The 18,438-nt window shown below is 51.2% G+C and overlaps 1 protein-coding gene across 3 annotated transcripts; it reads right to left on the minus strand.

The window, feature by feature from the left end:
- Positions 1-1,165: 1,165 nt before the first annotated feature.
- TMEM269 (transmembrane protein 269) lies at positions 1,166-17,179 on the minus strand. 3 transcript variants are annotated; one of them, XM_057310721.1, is made up of 5 exons: positions 13,176-17,179; positions 9,254-9,315; positions 8,455-8,598; positions 7,623-7,823; positions 1,166-4,150 (listed from the first exon to the last, which is right to left on the minus strand). In XM_057310721.1, the coding sequence occupies exons 1-5, from the start codon at positions 13,265-13,267 to the stop codon at positions 4,014-4,016; spliced, it is 636 nt and encodes a 211-aa protein (XP_057166704.1). In that variant the 5' UTR covers positions 13,268-17,179; the 3' UTR covers positions 1,166-4,013. The 3 variants fall into 3 exon arrangements, with proteins under 3 accessions (XP_057166704.1, XP_048076432.1, XP_057166703.1); XM_048220475.2 differs by having other exon boundaries at positions 3,811-4,150; positions 9,254-9,351; positions 13,176-16,124; XM_057310720.1 differs by having other exon boundaries at positions 4,061-7,823; positions 9,254-9,351; positions 13,176-16,124.
- Between the last annotated feature and the right edge of the window lie 1,259 nt (positions 17,180-18,438).

Below are 18,438 nucleotides of genomic sequence, written 5' to 3' on the forward strand. Positions count from 1 at the left end.
ACGAGCTAATGTATGTACTAGATCCTCAGTAAGTGTTACTTCCCTTCCCAACCACCTTGTTTCATGGGAAACGTTCCAAATTTCAAATAACCAAGTAAACGTGAGCATCACTTGGGAAAGATTCTGATCCTCAGCTGAGAACTCCCGTATTAACACGGCTCCCCCAGAACTATTCCATCCTGGAGAAGTCCTCTAGAATTGCAGCTCTCCCAACTGCAGGTGGTTGTAAATAAGGTTAATAAATTATGACTGGCTTTTCTCTTTAATGAAACAACAGATTAAAACGTATATGTGGTAAAGATGTTATTTCATGACGTTTTGTTTCAGGATATGTACACGTATGAAAGCGTCTGCTGCATTGGAGGTAAAAATTCCTTGTTTCTATGGGTTGTGGCAAAAAAAATGTTGAGATGTGAGGGATGCCTGAACAAGGGCAGGACTGGGTCATCTTTCTATTCACAATTTAAAGGGAAAGAAGTTTCATCCGCCTGGGCGGCTCAGTCGTTAAGCGTCTGCCTTCCGCTCAGGTCGTGATTCCAGGATCCTGGGATCGAGCCCCACATCGGGCTCCCAGCTCAGTGGGGAGTCTGCTTCTCCCTCTGCCCCTCACCCCCGCTGTCCTTCTCTTCTCTCTCTCTCTCAAAAATAAATAAATAAAATCTTAAAAAAAAAAAAAGAAAGGTGTTTCGTCTGCCCCAGGGAAGGGCTGCAGAGGCCTTTGCATCCCTAAGCGGACTAGCACCGCCCGGCTCTCCCGGCATCGCCAGGGCGACTGGAAGCGCCTCCTGCTTCCCCGCCCGCGACTCCCGAACCCCGACGCGGTCTACTCCCGGTTTCTCCGGGCACGGGGTGTTTTTAGAGCTCTGCGTCACAAAACTCATCATGCGAACACTTGGGAAGTCAGGCTGCCTGGGTTTGACTCTTGGGCCCACCACTCAGCGCCACTCACACCATTCAGCGCTCACGCACGAACATCGGGCAAGTTTTAACCTCCCGAAGTCAGCAAGGCTCGGACGTTTTCGTCTCAGACGTCTTTATACTCTGAAAGTGGAGGACCCCAAAGAGCTTTTGTTTTTGTTACTTATGTTAACCTGTAGTAGGTTTTTACTATTTTAAATAAATCAGTATTTTCAAACAAAAATAAATTTTTTGTGAAAAATATAAATTTTCTTTTAAAAAATTTTTTTATTTAAATTCAGTTAATTGACATATAGTGTATTATTAGTTTCAGAAGTAGAGTTCAGTGATTCATCAGTCCTATATAATACCCAGTGCTCATTACATCACGTGCCCTCCTTAATGCCCATCACCCAGTTATCTAATCCTGCCACCCCCCATCCCCTCCAGCAACTCTCAGTTTGTTTCCTATGATTAAGAGTTTCTTATGGTAGGGGCGCCTGGGTGGGGCAGTCGTTGGGCGTCTGCCTTCAGCTCAGGGCGTGATCCCGGAGTTCTGGGATCGAGCCCCACATCAGGCTCCTCTGCTATGAGCCTGCTTCTTCCTCTCCCACTCGCCCTGCTTGTGTTCCCTCTCTCGCTGGCTGTCTCTGTCAAGTAAATAAATAAAATCTTTAAAAAAAAAAAAAGTTTCTTATGGTTTGTCTCTCTCTGATTTCGTCCTCTTTTATTTTCCCCTCCCTTCCCTTATGATCCTCTGTTTTGTTTCTTAAATTCCCTACATGAGTGAGATCACATAATTGCCTTTCTCTGATTGACTTATTTCACTTAGCATAATACCCTCTAGTTCCATCCACATCATTGCGAATGGCAAGATTTTGGGGTTTTTTTATGGCTGAGTTGTATTTCATTGTAGTATTCCATTCCATATATCTATCTATATCTATCTATATCTATCTATATCTATATATCTATATCTATATGTCACATATTTATCCATTCATCTGTCGATGGACATCTCAGCTCTTTCCATAGTTTGGCTGTTGTGGACATTGCTGCTATATAAACATTGGGGTGCAGGTGCCCCTTCAGATCACTACATTTGTATCTTTGGGGCAAATACCCAGTAGTGTAATTGCTGGGTCATAGGGTAGCTCTGTTTTCAACTTTTTGAGGAAACTCCATCTGTTTCCCACAGTGGCTGTACCAACTTGCATTCCCACCAACAGTGTAAGAGGGATCCCCTTTCTCCACATCCTCGCCAACACTTGTTGTTTCCTGCCTTGTCAATTTTTGCCATTCTAACTAGTGTAAGGTGGTGTCTCAATGTGGTTTTGATTTGAATTTCTTCTAACTCTGCCGCTGTGGCTCAAAAGCAACATGGAAATCCTCTTTCGGAATTGCATCTTCTTTGAATGTAGTTTCAAGTTTTAGAAGTAGCCGTATCTGATAACTAATGTGGCTGAGAAGAGGACATCGTTGGCTAATCTTCAGCCGTGGGTTTCTGGACTAGATTTTGTTGGTTCAGAACACAGTGAGTGTTTTTTGAGCACCTGCTAGGTGCTGGCCTCTAAGAGCTTATGTGAACGCAGTTCTCGAGCTGCATTTCCTAAACATTTTGATGAAGTGTAGCATCTCTGAAATGAAGGTATAGTACCACAGGACATCACGTATTTGCATGTGTGTGTAGGTGTGTTTTCGTGAGGCTCTCACTGCAGTATAGTAATCTCGTATATAACCCACCGGAATGCATGAGGAAATCCATTCACCTACAGAGCAAACATGTCTGACTACCAGCTTCCGCGGTGAGCAGCCGACATTTTAAAAAATGTAAACTGAAGGAGCCTCAATTGGGTGAGGCACAGACATAGTCAACCACCCAAGAAAAATAGAAATGACATGACAGCGATACGGACAGAGAGCAGCGGGGACCAGGAGGGCGCTATCCGTTCCTTTAAAGCCAGGTTGTAGCCATGTGATTCACTGGATTGTTATTTTTAAAAATCTAATTTTAGACTTAATGCATGTCTACCAAATACTTTGTTCTGCAAACTTGAAGAAATTAGGTAAAAAGTGCTCCGGCTCCATAGTTGAGGAAGGGGCCGAACTAGCCAACAACCTTTGGTACATACTGTCTGGAGGTAGAAGGTCCAGAGGCAGGCCTGGGGGGTCACTGCCTTCAGCCGGCCCCTTCGTGAGGTTCCATACAATACTCCTTATTTTTATTCAGTTTGGCTTTTAGAATACGAAGTGGCATTTGAATATCTACAGTTCAGTATTTTATAGTTTAGGAAAAAACCAGATGGAAGCCAGGTGATGCCCTCAAGCTGCCAGTGTGTCTAATTTCTTCGCTGAAGCAAACGGCAGCAGCTTTGACTGTTCGAATACAGCATGTCACGTTGCACAACCCTCTGCACGTCTACCCTGGGCCGCACGATAGTCCTGTGATGGGCCCTGCGGAGCCGGGGCCTGCAAGGTAAGGAACCGCTTCACTAACCCCCCGCCCCCCGTCACTGGAGCAGTAACCACCAGACAGGCCAAGGCGGGGATTAGACCGATTCCAGAGGTTTCACTCCCTTCCAAGGCACTGACCTGAGTGCACAAGGGTCCCCAGCTGGTAACAGGGCTGCAACTCAGCCCAGCCCAAGTTTAGCTTGGAAAACACTCTGTTCTATAGGACAGAAACAACTCGTGTGGGGCGCCTGGGTGGCACAGTCGTTAAGCATCTGCCTTCGGCTCAGGGCGTAATCCCGGCGTTGTGGGATCGAGCCCCACATCAGGCTCCTCCGCTATGAGCCTGCTTCTTCCTCTCCCACTCCCCCTGCTCGTGATCCCTCTCTCGCTGGCTGTCTCTCTCTGTGTCAAATAAATAAATAAAATCTTAAAAAAAAAAAAAAAAAGAAACAACTCGTGTCCCCAAGGGATTCAGAACCCTGAGTAATGAGGAGGAAGTGAAGGCCGCTGGCCCCGCGGTGGGTTCCTGTGGTTGAAGGCAACACGTTATCCAGCGCCCAGGAGGCGTGGGGCCAAGGAGAGATTTAGCGAGGGTAAGGCAGGGCTTGGCCCAACGCGCCGGCACAAACCCCACGGAGGCCTGTGGCAGTGGGTGAAGCTGTTTAGTCTTCTCGGCACTGTAGCCTGAGACGCGCTGCCTTGCCCCACAGAGCGTCTGGAAAGAAGATGTAGGACAGTGACCACAGCAGGCAGTAAAACGCAGTTAGGGAGAATGGAGACAAAAGCAGCAGGATGATACCTAGAAGGAAAAAGGCAAACACTCCGTTTTTATGAAGCTCTCTTTCCATCCTCTTCGTTCCCATCCCCATCCTCCCATCCCTTGGTTTGTACTAGTGGAGCCAAAGAGACAAAAACCAATGAGACAAGAGCCCTGCCATTAAGAGGTATTGTCTGTTTGTAACTAGACGATTACAATCGAATGCAAACTCAGGTTGCTTTTTGTCGAATTCAGATCAGGAATCAGTCTTAGCTGAGAATACATTTGAGTTGCCCAGACCCCTTGTTAGAAATACATATATATAATTGTGTCAAGTTTAACACGTGACAATGGCCAATACAACGTTACCCATGTGCAGAAGAGCACAGCAGACCTGAGACAGCTCTCCCTAGAAAGGCCTGCTTCTGCTTACCCGGTTAGTCCTCGGCTGGAGTCTGGGAACAAGGCTGGTACACAGTTCCCTAGACCAATATAGAACTTTCCCTCGTGGGCGAGAGTGGCTCACTGTGCTTAGACAGTGCTGAGACTGATTTCCTTCGTGCAAATCTAGAATTTTGGTACTGCTAGTCCGAGGGCGCCGATGTGGCCAGCCCCCATGAAAACCTTGGGCACTGAGTCTCTACAGAGCTTCCAGGTAGACAAGCCTTCATGAGTGTTGTCACAATTTTGTGCTGGGTGGCCCCACGGGGAGGACCCTGGGGGTCTGCATGTCGTTCCTTCAGATTTTGCCCCTTTCACCTTCCCTTTGCTGCTCTTGCTTTGTGTCTTCTTGCTGTGACAGATCTTAGCCGTGAATACTACTATATGCATCCTGTGCGTCCCTAGAAAATCAAGGGACCTGGGGGTGGTCTTGGGGGACCCCCAACACATTTGAGTCTCAGATTTACCACTGAAAGGCGAAAGGGCACCAACACTTGTGGGATATCTTCTTTGCACTAGACATTCTGCTAGGTGTGTTACAAAGACTGTTCCATTTACATTTCACAATAATCCTGTGATTCAGAATCAAGTCTGTTTTTCAGATGAGGAGACAGAGGGGATGTAACCTGCACAATGTCTTGACTCAAAGCCATGTCTACTTTCGTAAAAAGTAGGCACTTAGCCTCAGAGAGCTCAAAAGAGGGTGGGAGAGTACGGGGCAACAGCATGTGCATGGGGATAACAGCCATGCAGTCCTCAAGAGAAATCAGAACACATGATCTGACAGAAGACCACTTCTGAGGGTAAGAAGCAGTTACAGAGATTGATTGGAACCTTGGGATACTTAATATTTAAGAATGGTCATTCATCTGTTGAGGCAATGAGACAATATTTTAAAGCAGATTTGTCTTGGAAAATACGTGACGTAAGGTTTCAGTAGCCACAGGCCAGCTTCTCAAAAGCTCTGTGGAGGAGCTAGAACCTCGGCGTAAAAAGGTGATTGGTGGGGCGCCCAGCTGGCTCAGGGGGTAGAGCATGCAACTCTTGATCGTGGGGTCTTGAGTTTGAGCCCCACAGTGGGTGTAGAGATTACTTAAAAATAAAATATTAAAAAAAAATAAAATAGGGGCATCTGGGTGGCACAGTCAGTCCAACTGTTGATTTTGGCTCAGGTCACAATCTCAGGGTTATGAGATCAAGCCCTGCATTGGGCTCCACACGGGGCATGAGCCTGGTTAAGGCTCTCTCTCCCTCTCCCTCTGCCCCTCTCCCAGGCTGTCTCTCAAAAAAAATTTAATTAATAAATAAAATAAATCAATCAATAAAAAGGTGACTGCACTCCAGGTAAGAGGAGTACCTACAGTGGCCATTTTGAAATCTAGCCAGCAGGGCTCTGGCGTTAAATAGTGTCAGAATCTGTGAGGGGCGGTTTCCTGCTTTATTCACAGAGCCAAGACAATCCAAGGAAGGCTGAGGCCAAGTGTATGGTTTATTTTGAGGTGAGGGGATCAGCGGTATCTACAGGAGCAAAGAACATTGTGGGAAACACTGTTGCTATGAGATAGGAGGGCAGGTAGAGGGAAGAAGGGGGCTATTTACAGGGCACATGTGTGCCAGATTGATATACATTATCTCATTTAATCTCAAGAATCCCGAGGTAGGAAGTAATGGCTTCATTTTATAGATGAAGAAAACTGAGCTCAAAACAGTGAGGTAACTTGGGGCGCCTGGGTGGCACAGCGGTTAAGCGTCTGCCTTCGGCTCAGGGCGTGATCCCGGCGTTATGGGATCGAGCCCCACATCAGGCTCCTCCGCTATGAGCCTGCTTCTCCCTCTCCCACTCCCCCTGCTTGTGTTCCCTCTCTCGCTTGCTGTCTCTATCCTGTCGAATAAATAAATAAAATCTTAAAAAAAAAAACAAAAAACAACAGTGAGGTAACTAGGCCAAGTTCATGCCATTAATATGGGCTGGCGGTCCATTTTCCTCCTTCGGTTCTCAGTCTCCCACCATCTAGTCAAAGTAGCCACTTAAAACTGCCGCTCAGAAATCCCTTCGGAGCCTTCCCATTTGCTGTTGGGATCAGTTCCCAAAACCTGCCCATCTCGCGGCCTTGGTTTCTACCCCTAGTGTCTCTCAGCTTGTTCCAGCCACATGGCTGCTCGAATGATTCCAGCACCTCTAGCCTAGAGCCTTCACGAAATACCATTTTCCCTTCTGAACCACCCCTCTCACCCACCTCGCCAGTCATCTTGCGGGTTTCTTTCTTTCTTTTTTTTTTTAATTTTGTTTGCAGTTCCATTGAGACATCACGGACAGACGACATTGTGCTAGGGCAAGGTGTGCGACACGAGGATTCGATATTTGTGTGACGCCGTCAGTACAGGAAGTCTGGTGAGCATCTGCCACCACACGGAGCTCCAGCTTCTCCTCTTGGGACGAGAACTTTGAAGCTCTCCTCTCCTAGCTACTTTCAAATATACAACATGGTACTGCTCCCTGTGGTCGCTAGGACTTCCTTACAACTGGAAGTTCGTACCTTTTGGCCACCTTCACCCAGGTTCCGTTTAAATGTCATCTTCCGAAGCATCCTTTTCCCCTTCAGGCCATTTCCGTCTAACTAGGTCCCCCTCCAACACCCCCTCTGAGCACCGTGTGCTTCCACAACACATCAAAACTATGCATTTCTAGTTGTTTCTGCCATTATTTGGTTGGTGTCTGTCTCCCCTGTCAGACTGTAAAGCCTGAGGTGGGAAGTTGGTCTAGTTTACCGATTTGGTTCCCAGCCCCTGGCGTACGGCAGGGGTTCCCGATTGAACGTGCTAACATTCAACAAACACTCCTGGGCCTCGGGCCTGTGGTCGGCACAGTCCTGGGTCCAGGGAGTACCGTGTGAATAAAAGAGAGTTCTCGATCCGGGGGCGGGTCGAGAGTGTGGAGACAATGAACAAGTGAATCCACGCCAGACGGAGAAAGGCAAAGCAGGGCAAGGCCGCTCAGGGGAGCGGGGCCGCGGTGCAGGTGGCAACGAGCAGCAGGGATAAGAAGCAACCACCAGCGGCCACGGCCACTCACCTCCCAGATAAACCAATTTTTTCCAGTTCTCAGACTCCAGGATCTCATCGTGTGGGTAGTAGCTCTGGTCCATCATGAATAGAATCATAAGCGAGGCCATGCAAGAGAGGATGAACGTGTTGCCTTTGGTCAGAAGGGAGGTGGAGGCCAAGACACAGGAAGCGTAGCGGCAGGGCAGGCCCTTGTGTGTGAGCTGAGCGCCTGCGGGGAGAGCGAGGCGGGTCAGCTGCGTCTAAAGCAGTCTCAGCCCAACAAGCCCTCTCGTTGGGTCTTCCCGGGCCCACGTTCCAAATGCCCCCTGCGTGCAGCAGCGGCTGGCATGAGGCTCGGAGCTGTTCACAGAGATGACGCGTGGGCTCTGCACCTGCTCCCCACGCGGAGGCCGGCCGCCAGCAGCAGGCGTGAGCCCCGGCGCCGAGCACGGCTCTGTAGAAGGGTCTCCTGAGGTCGTCGGGTCGGCATCTGCCCTCCCTTGCACTGTGACCTTGGGCAGGCCGACCGCCCGTGACAGAGCTCCATGTCTCCATGTGCTGTGGAAAACTGGAGGACGCCCTCTACTTCTAGATGCTGCGAGTCTCTGTGAACCGTCTAAAGGTCTCACAATGAGGAAAAGGCCCAGCTGGTCAGAGGACCACAGGCCCCTGCCCCCCCTCCCCAGGGCCCTGCCGGTGCAGCTCGCAGCCTTCAGGGGGCCTGGGGCGCAGACGGAGGAAGGCAGAGGGACCCCACAAAGGAGGGGGAGGAGTCAGTGACTGCCCCCCAGGCTTCTGGCATCCAACAGCTCCCCCTCCCTGGCTCCCGACGCTCAGCTGCGAAGCTGGGGTTCGCTCACCGGTTGAATAAAAACACAGGCGGAAAGTAGCAGCTAACACATAGATGACGGCCAGGAACCCACTCAGAGGCCCGTCCACACCCAGGAGCAGGGCTGAGGCCAGGCCGAAAGTGGTGAAGACCGCGAAGTCATTCAGCTCCACTCCTGCTCCAGAAGGCCAAGGTTAGAACTTACTCCCATTTGTCTCACACCTCAGTCCACTCTGGTGGGGGAGCTGCCGGGGGGGCCACGCAGGGTCTGAGGTCCCGGCGAGCCACAGCTGCTCCCCCGGGGATCAAAGACAGGGGCTCCTCCTGGCTCTGCCTCCCGCTGACCGTGTGCCTTAGACAAGTCTGCCCCTCTCGGGTCTTAGTTCCCCACCCTTAGCCTCCAGGACTGGACTGCAGCTGGATGCAAACTGACAGGCTATGGAACCCTTTTTCAAGCCAAATTTTATGCGAAAATATTTTCTTGTATTTTGAACCAGCTGCTTTGCTGGGGGGAGGGTTCATTCCCCCACTCCTGACCACCTCCACCGTAGCCACCAGCCCCTCCCGATCCCTGGATCGGCCCCAAAAGGGAGGCCGGGCAGATAAGGAAACGGCCGGGGCAAGGCTGGCCGAGGCTAACGCGTGAGCGGGCAGAGGGCCAGCTCTAGACTACGGGGCTCCCGGACGGCCCTGGGGCGGCTTCTGCCAACCTCGGAGGGTTGTGAACAGGGGTGGTGACTGACGGAGGCCTGCTGGATGTCAGGGGGGCAGTGGTGACCTGAGATGGGGCTCCTGGGGTCCGGGAGCAGGGGTCTGGGGCCTGGACTCACCTGACCTGGAGCAGAGGCTGAGGTGTCTGGTTATCGCCCCCACTGCCGTGTCTAACAGGAAGCTGATGAGAAGCATCCACGAGGCACAGTGGCATCTCCTGAAGTGTACGGCAGCAGGCCCGAGCAGGACGGCTCTCCCGTGGCCTCCCCTGGCCAACCGCCCACATCCGCCCAGTACACCACCACGCTTCCTCCACTTGCACACGTGCACACACCCCTGCCCTGCATGTTCCCCAAGCTCGCGTTCTTTCTGAGATACTCTGCTTTATACACCACACACACCCCTGCCATACTCTCAACCCACAGTCTTAAAGGGGTGCCTTGAGCCCCCTAGATGATCAGTAAGGTCCCTTCCAGCTCTAAACCCCAGGCATATCTGAGGGCACAGGGGTCCTATGTTCTAGCCTTTGCAACCATCTCACTGGGGATTCTCAGATAAGTCACTCCTACATCTCTAGGCCTCTCTTCCTCCATCTGTAAAATGAGGGGTTTGTGCCAAATGACTTAATAGACACAGGCCTATTTAGATTATCTATTTCTCCTAATGCAAGTTTTGTTAACTTATGACTTAGGGAATTGGTCCATTTTCATTTAGGCTATCAAATTTATAGAGTTGTTCATAATTTTCCTTTATTATACCTTTAATGTCCATGGGATCAGTAGTGATGGCTCCTCCTTCATTTCTGATATTGGCATTTTGTGTCTTCTCTTCTTTTCTTCATTTTTCTTGGTTAGCCGGCCTAGAGGCTTGTCAATTTTATTGATCCTTCCAAAGAATCAGCTTTTGGTTTCATTGATTTTCTCTACTGATTTTTTATTTTCCAACTCATTGATGGCTGCTCTCATTTTTATTATTTTTCTCTTCTGCTTACTTTGGACTTAATTTGCATTTCCTCCCCCCCTAGTTTGCTAAGGTGGAAACCATACATCATTGATTTTATATCTCCCTTCTTTTCAGTTTTTCTAAGACTATCTTTTTGGAGAGGTTTTAAGTTTACAACAAAACTGAAAGGAAGGTACAGAAATTTCGCATGTACCCCCTGCCCCCACATACGCATAGCCTCCCACATTAGCAATATCACTCACCAGAACGGCACATTCTTGGTACATACCAAGGATGAACCTCCACTGACACATCATAGTCACCTAAAGTCCGTAGATCACCTTAGGGCTCACCCTCGCTGTTGCACATTCTATAGTTTTGGACGAATGTGTGATGACAGGTAGCCATCAGTATCGTATCATGCAGAGCATTTCCACTGTCCTAAAAATCCTCTGTGCTCTTCCTCTTCATTTCCCCCTACCCACCCCTGTCAACCAAGGATCTTTTTACTGTCTTCAGAGTTTTGCCTTTCCAGAGTATCCCATCGTACTACTGGAATCATACAGTACGTAGCATTTTCCGATTGACTTCCTTCACTTGGTAACATGCGCTGAAGATCCTCCATGGCTTCCCATGGCTTCCCATGGCTTGGTAGCTCTTTTCTTTAGCACTACGTAACACTGTTTGGAAATACCACAGTTTATCCATCTGTTCACCTACTAGAAGACATCTTGGTTGCTTTGCAAGTTTTGGCAATTATAAATAAAACATCGTAAGCATCCAGCTGCAGGTTTTTGTGTGGACATAGCTTTTAACTCATTTGGATAAATACCAGTGTGCTTGCTGGATCACACGGAAAGAATATGTTTCGGTTTGTAATAAACTGCCGAATTGTCCTCCAAAGTGGTGGCACCATGTTGTACCCCCACTGTTGCCCCACACCCTCGCCAGCAGTTGGTGTTCTCAGTGTTCTGGACAACTGCTTTGGTGATAGGTATGTAGCGGTATCTCATTATTTTAATTATTTTAATAGTTATTATTTTATTTAAATATAATATTGCATCTCCCTGATAACGCGTGGTGTGGAGCGTCTCTCCGCAGGCTTATTTGCCATCTGTAGGTCTTCTTTGGTGACGTGTCTGTTCAGGTTCTTGGCCCATTTTTTAATTGTTTGTTTTCCTATGGATGAGTTTTTAAGCTTTGTCTACTTTAGATTATAGTCCTTTATCAGATGTACCTTTTGCAAATACTTTCTCCCAGCGTGCAGCTTTTGTCTTCTAATTCTCCTGACGTCCTCCTTCACAGAGCAGTTTTCTGTTCCAGTGTATGCATTCAGTGCTACACATTAACCTCTAACCCCTGCTTTTACCACGTCTCACAAATTGGGATAAGCTGTACTTTCATTTTCTTTTGGTTCAAAATATTTTCTTCTTTAATCCATGTATTACTTGGAATTATGTTGTTTAACCTCCACATATTTTCTAGTTATCTTTCTGTTACTGATTTCTACTTTACTTCCATGTGGTCCAAGGGCATACTTTGTATGATTTCTAGTCTTTTAAATTTAAATGCAATCTTATAGCCTGAACGTGAAGAGAAGAACGTGTATTCTGCTGTTATTGGACGAGATATTCTATAAACATCAATGAGATGCAGTTGATTGATGGTGCAGTTCGGTTCAACTATCTCCTTCCTGATTTTCTGCCGACAGGATCGGTCCATTTCTTTTTTTTTTTAATTTACTTAAAAACTTTTCTTATTTATTCATTTGAGAGAGACAGAGGGAGAGCACAGAAGAAGAGTGAGAGGGAGAAACAGACTCCCCACTGAGCAGGAAGCCCGATGCGGGGCTCAATCCCAGGATCCTGAGATCATGACCTGAGCCAAAGGCAGACGCTTAAAAACTGAGCCCCCAGGCGCCCCCGGATCTGTCCATTTCTGATAGAGGGGTGTTGAAATATCCAACTATGATAATGGATTTGTCGAGTTCTCCTTGCGGTTCTATCCATTTTCATCTCACGTATTTTGATGCTCTCAATGATTTCCAAGATCTCTTGCAGACCCTACATTCGAGGATTCCATGCTGTAGCCAGCACATGCTCCCAGACCCCTCTGAAAGCAGCCACTGGCGTCTCAGGCAAGGCTGCCCTCAGCTGCATTCCTGCGTCGACACCCTCATTGCAGTGCTTGGATGGCCAAGCAGAAGCAGAGAGCCTGACCCCAGACTTCAGCCGTCTCTAAACAACCTCAGCACCACCTTCCTTTGGAACCATACCTATGTGTCCACAGGGAACTGGGTTCACCATCATGCCATAAAAACTACACTCCCAGAAGCTTAGACTGAACTAAGACAACAGAGATTTTCTGCAGCAGGTATGTTCTACTTTATAAGACTCCACAAATCCAGACTTAGAGAGTCATAACATTTTCAAACTGGAAGGGAACTCAAACATCATCAGGTAAGATCATCTTATTTTATGGATGAGAAACGGATCCAGAGAAGTCACATGCTGATGGTTATAGAGAATCAGTTAGGAGGAGGATATCTGTGTTATAAGGGATTTCTCTTTAAAGAACTGATTTGTGAAGGCATTGAAATATGATTCAATTTATAATTTGCTTACAAAATATGATTTGCTTTGCTTTTTAGGGGCCCATATACATGTCTCAGATTTTCCACAATAGTGCTAATTGTAAATATTCACCACATATGTTCTATTTTAAGAATCAAAAATTTCAAACGGCAACCTGCCTACCCAAGGATTACGTAAGGGCCTCCAGAACAGAATCTCTTGATTTTTCTCATAAAAACCATTTTAGACTGCCATAGCTGGAAGGAACTATAGAGATCACAGTGCAAGCTCTTTGTTTTAGAGATGGGGAAACCAAGGCTCAGGGATATGACCTAGCCAAATTCACATATCAGGTTGGTGGGTGAACTGAGGCTAGGATCTTGATCCCTTGACTCCCAACCCGCTACACTTTCTCCTGACCCCCTTGATCCTGTGCCTCAGTGCCCGGCTCGCTAGGCTCCCCTCTCCTTCCCTCATGCCAGTGGCTCCAGCTCTTGGCTAGGAGCTTGCTGGGCCCCAGACCTACTTGCAGAAGCTGCAGAAGATGGAGAAGAGCCCCAGGATCAGGTTGGCCAGGGACAAGGCATTGGTAACATCCTTCCAGGAAAATTCATTCATCTGGAGACAGCTCTGGTCGTTGTTCAGGAAGAAACTGGTGCACTGATCTGGGGCTCAGGGGAGAGGGGCAAGGGGTTTCCCAAGGTCAAGGAGTCCCAAAAGAGGCTCCCAGGGACCAGGCAGTTCCTGTTCGCTGGACCTCATCCCAGAACCGCACCCTCCCAACACTGTTTCACTGACTGGAATGAGAGAGACGGGAGGCGGATGGAAGAGACCAGGAGGTAAAGACAGAGGTGCTGAGGGTGAGTGTCTTGGGGAAGCTCACCAGCAAAGCGCGTGAGCCCACACAACCAGTTTCCACTCCCTCTGACTGTACCCCTTGCCTTGGTGCAGACCTCCCTCAGCCCACGTGGTGACTCTCCTGGTACCCCCGTGGCCCAGGGGACAAGGGGTATGGGCCCTTCCCCCATCTGAGAGATGAACCTGTTGTCAGAGGTGAGCCCTTTAAAAAAAAAAATGACAAAGTTACTTTTAATACTTTTATTCCGGTGGGGTGAGCCCCAGAGGAATAAGAAAGAACCCTGGGAAGGGGCAACCCCCTCACCTCCCAGGAATAGCCCAGGGGTGAGAGGCTCCCTGCGGGGTAGAAAGCACAGAAGAGACCGCTGTGGAGTCAGCCTCCTCTGTCCCGCAGGCCGTGCTCACTCCCTCAGGACCGGGCTGCTGCTGGGGTGCCCCGAGGTCCTGGTTCTGACAGGCCCCGACCGGAACAGCAGGCCCAGCTCCAACAGGGGAAGAGGCAAGAAATGAGACATGAACATGGACAGCACAGAATAGTTCACAAGCACCTTCCACTATGTTCTCTCTCCTGACCCTGACGACCTCAGAAGGCAGTGCTATCATGATTTTATGAATGAAGCAACTGGGGTTCATAGAACCGAGAGGCTCAAAGGCACGTGTGGGTGAGTAGGAGGTAGCGCCGCCTCCCGGGTCCTCAGTCTGGGGCCCCTCAGCTGGGGGCGTGGCTCCAGGCAGGAGGAGGTTGTGGGCTAGGACACCAAGGAGGGGCTCATTCGGCCAGCCCTGCAGGGCAGCATCAGCCTCGCCTAGGGCGGCGGCCCTGCCCGAGCCCCTCACGCTGCCCAGCCCCTCTGCGCCTCGGGGAAGCAGGTGGCCCTGCCCGTCTGCACGGCCTGGCTGGCTCTGCTCTTCCTCTAAGACCAAACACGCGCTCCGTACACACAGACTGCTTGTGACACGAAGTCTCTTTCGGAGACGGAGCCCCGCGCTCTCTGGAACAGGGGCTCGTTGCTGCAGGCACGCTACCCACAAACGGCACCCCTGCCCCTGAGAAAAATAAACAAGTTCCAAGGTGCTCTCCTCATTGAATCCTCCCTCATTTTAGAGGAAGGAAGCCGAGCCTCTGCCTCCGCTCAGCCTGGGTCTAGCCCCAGGCCCCTCTGCTCTGGGCAAGAGTTAAGACAAATGATGGTCCTTTCCCATAAACCCGGCCACCAAGATGTCAGAGGCCGGGAGGGGCTGGGCTTGGAGTTTGGAACTGGGAGTTTTTCAGGGCAGCACCGTGGGGCTCATTGCTCCCCCAGGCCTGTCTCATTCGCCAAGGCCATCGGGACTCCTGAGACCCTCTCACGTGAGGGCCCCTCCAAACCTAAGACGGGAAGAATGCTGGCTGAGAAATGGGGGAGGGGAGGGGAGCCAAGGGCTGGCTGCGTACTCCCTCCCCTGGAGCCCCCCTCCCAGGCTCTCCCAGGCCTCAGGGCTGACCCCGGCAAGAGCAAACAGCTCTGCACCCAGCCCAGCCCAGCCCTGCTCGGACAGCAGCACGCCGGCATCTCTGCCCCTCAGAGGTGGTCAGCACATACCCGGGGCGTTTCTACCAAGTACCAGACACACCACATCGGCACCACCTCAGTTATTTTTTTAATTAATGATCAGTTATCTACCATACTACCCCTTTCATTCGGGAGACATTTTTACATCTATGGTTTCCATTGGCCCCGTGAGGTCGGCCAGGTGAGGGCTACTATCCCTACTCGCAGGCTAAGGCAAAGAAGACTCAGAGAGGGGAAGCAGCTTGCTCAAAATCACACCAGAAGTGGCAGAACAGGACTTACGACGTCGCCTGAAGTGTTCTTTCCCCTCTACTCTGCACTCTGCTGTTTCCAACCAACATCACTGAGCACTGTGCTCCCCGCAAGCTCAGACTGAGCTAGGTGCTGGGGAAAACCTTCCTGGCACGTCCAGTCCACTCAGGGAGACAAGACTCCTGCATGCATGGGGGCCTCCCAGACTCTGTTCATCTTACAGGGGAGGAAACGGAGTTTTCAAGATAGTCAAGTGACTTGTCCCAGTGAATGATGGAGCCAGGATTTGAATCTGGCCTCCTCTTTCCCAATTAAATGCCATTTTCAGCATACTGCACAGGTCCTGGGTGTGAAAGGATGTGGACCTCTAGAAATCCAGAGGAAAAAGGAGCAATCCATTCATGCAGCGAACATTTGGTCATGAGCAAGATTGAGTGCCTCTGTGCTTGGGACATGGAGAAGATTAAGAGCTGGTCTCACATCTCAAGGAATTCAGTAGAGCAGAAGTATTCCACCCTGCATAGAAAAGTGGAGGTGGCCAGGCTGCCAGGGGAGCATAGAAGAGGGGTCCAGCCTGACAGGGGGCTTAGAGAAGGCTTCTGGATGAGCGGGTCTGAGCTGAGGCGTTGCTGGGCAGTGGCCTGCAGGACTAGATCCCGTCACTCCCCCACTTTGTGCAAGCTGGCCGTGGCTCCCCAGGCGCCCAGGATGGAGTCTGTCTCTTTCCTTTGGTGTCCAGGCCCTCGTGAGGAGGCCGGCTCGGCCGTCAGCCTCCTCTCTGCCCCTCCTGCTGGTTCTCCCCCTGCTCTCAAGGAAGCCTGCCCCCGCCCCCCGGAGCCAGGTGCTCCTCTACACTGCCGCGTCTCCGTGTGCTCACCGTGTGACACCTGGCACTCTGCGTTGGCACGGCCTATCCTGTCTTCCTCCTCTACTACAGGGGAAGCAACTTGAGCGCAGGCTGAGGTCCCCTGTGCCCAGCATGAGGCCTGACAATAGAAGTTTTTCGAGGATCGTTAAGTTGGTAGCATATGTCACTAGTGCTTTCCCAAGATACTGCACCAAGTCACACCTCTCCCCTGCCAGAGCCTGCTCAGTCTGTCCTCCAAGAAGCCTTCTCAGATGAACTCTCCACAATCCAGACCCTCAGCACACCCAGCATCTACCCAATGCTTACGATCTTCCATTTACTCATTTCTAAATACATGTGTTGATGCCTGCTCCGGGCCAGGGCTGTGCTCTGGGGGCAGAGAGAACAAGAGCTCGGCTGCATCCTCAAGAGGCAAGGAGTCTGGTAGGGGAGGCAGATCCGTGTAGGGACATGAAGGCCCTGTGGCGAGGGTCGTGCTGGACAGGGGAGGTCCCGGTGCTGTGGGCACACCAGGGAACGCCAGACTAAGTCCGCAGGCCGGCAGGGGAAGGCTTCACTGGTGCGGTGTTTAGGGAGGGTCTCCAAGGAGGAGGCGGGGCGGGCTCCTGGCAAAGCGGAGAAAGGTGCCAAAGCACAATGAGGCGGCTGGATCCCAGCGAGGCGGAGGGGGGGGCTGGTGACTGGAGGTGCAGTGGGGTGGTCAGGGAGCCCGCAGTTGGGGATATGCCCATGTGACCCTGTAGCATCGCAGTGGCGTTTGGCCAGGAGGTGTCTGGGTCAGATAGGGTTGGGAGTGGAGGGGAGAAAAGGAAGAAAAGGAAGGCAGCCCTGAGGGCAGCGAGGGCAGAGCAGCGAGCAGGACCTGCAGGTCGCAGGGACTGTGGGCAGCAGGACAGGGGAGAGGGGTATGGCCCCGAGGCCTAGCGGCTCCTGTGCGTGGAAGCCCGGCGCAAACTACAGTGGCCCTGCGCTCGGCGGGCGCTCCGGCAGCCGCTGGGCCTCGGGGCACAGCCACCCCCGTTAGAGACGCCCCCCCAACACCGCGCGCAGCCCCGCAGGCCCCCTCCCGCCACACGCAGCCACGCCCCCTCCCCTCCCGGGGTCCCCCGCGTCCCGCCCCACGGGGCTACGGCAGCGTCCCAGACGCCAGCCTGCACGAGAAGATGGAAGAGAGAGAGCCTGGCTGGGCTCCCGGATGGCTCCACCCTCCTACCCCGGGGGTCTGGTGGCTGACAGCACTCTGGGGAGGGATGTGTGCTGCCTCGGATGCCTACCTGGGGACCAGACATTCCTGGGTGGGGTGAGGGCAGCACTCTTAACCCGCTTCCTGTGCGGTGGAGCGGGCCAGCCGGGGCCTGGGGGAGCCGCACAGGTCCCAAGCCTCTTACCCCTGGCTCTTAGCTCACAATCCCCGGGAGGCAGGGGAGGGGCAGGGGGCTCTAGCTGGCAGAAAGAGGGGCTTCAATTTGCAGAGGAGCCTAGGCCACACTTGGGCGCCTTGGGGAATGGAGGGATCTGGGGGGAGGGGACTGGTCTCTCCATTGTGGGCAGTGAGGGAAGGCTCGGGAGGTGAAGAGACAGGAGCTCACAGCTGGTGGGAGGTCGGCTGGAAGGGTTTTTAGGAAGATAGGGCTGTGGAGGGTGGCCGGGGTCCAGACTGTGAAGGGCCCCCAGGACAGGGCATTTGCTGTTTGGTTCACTACTGTATCTTTGCATCTATAAGAACTGCCTAGGCATATGGTAAGTCCTCCCATCCCACCCCAGTATTCGTTGGATGGATGACAAGCCGAGTAATTTACACTGTCCTGAAAATAGTTTAAAGTAGGCAAGTGACATGGTCAGGTTGGTTTAGAAAGATGATTCTGGCAACTAGTGTGGAAGAAGGCTCTGTAATGCTGCAGGAGAGATGAGGCAGGCGGGAGAAAGGACATACGGCTGGACAGCAACAGAAGGGAATGGGAGGAAGGAGCCGGACTAGGAGCTGTTGTGAAAAGCATCCCAAGGGTGGGGGAGAAGAATGAGAAGGAGAAGGTAGGAGCCTGTCCGAGGTGTCTTAATTTGGCAACTGGAAGAATACTGTGCTACAGAAAGAAGCTTGTTAGTGTTGGGTAGGTTCCCAGACACAAGTTCTGACACCTGCCCCACATCCTCCCACCTGCCCTAAGTGGACTTAGAACGGCAATGGCTCCCAAGACCCCACAGAAGAATAAGCAACAGAAGGGGTGGAGTTGGGTGGTCAGGTGACACTTTGCTTCTCC

This window comes from Ursus arctos, unplaced genomic scaffold (genome assembly GCF_023065955.2).
Source record: "Ursus arctos isolate Adak ecotype North America unplaced genomic scaffold, UrsArc2.0 scaffold_12, whole genome shotgun sequence".
NCBI classification, from domain to species: domain Eukaryota; kingdom Metazoa; phylum Chordata; class Mammalia; order Carnivora; family Ursidae; genus Ursus; species Ursus arctos.

Bases quoted from the DNA above. Each gene is read 5' to 3' on its own strand.
- TMEM269 (XM_057310720.1), bottom strand. From the start codon at position 13,267: ATGAATGAATTTTCCTGGAAGGATGTTACCAATGCCTTGTCCCTGGCC. The intron at 9,352-13,175 runs GTAGGTCTGGGG...CGTACACTTCAG, and splicing joins ATCTTCTGCAGCTTCTGCAA to GAGATGCCACTGTGCCTCGT. The intron at 8,599-9,253 runs GTGAGTCCAGGC...CTTCTGGAGCAG, and splicing joins CAGCCTCTGCTCCAGGTCAG to GAGTGGAGCTGAATGACTTC.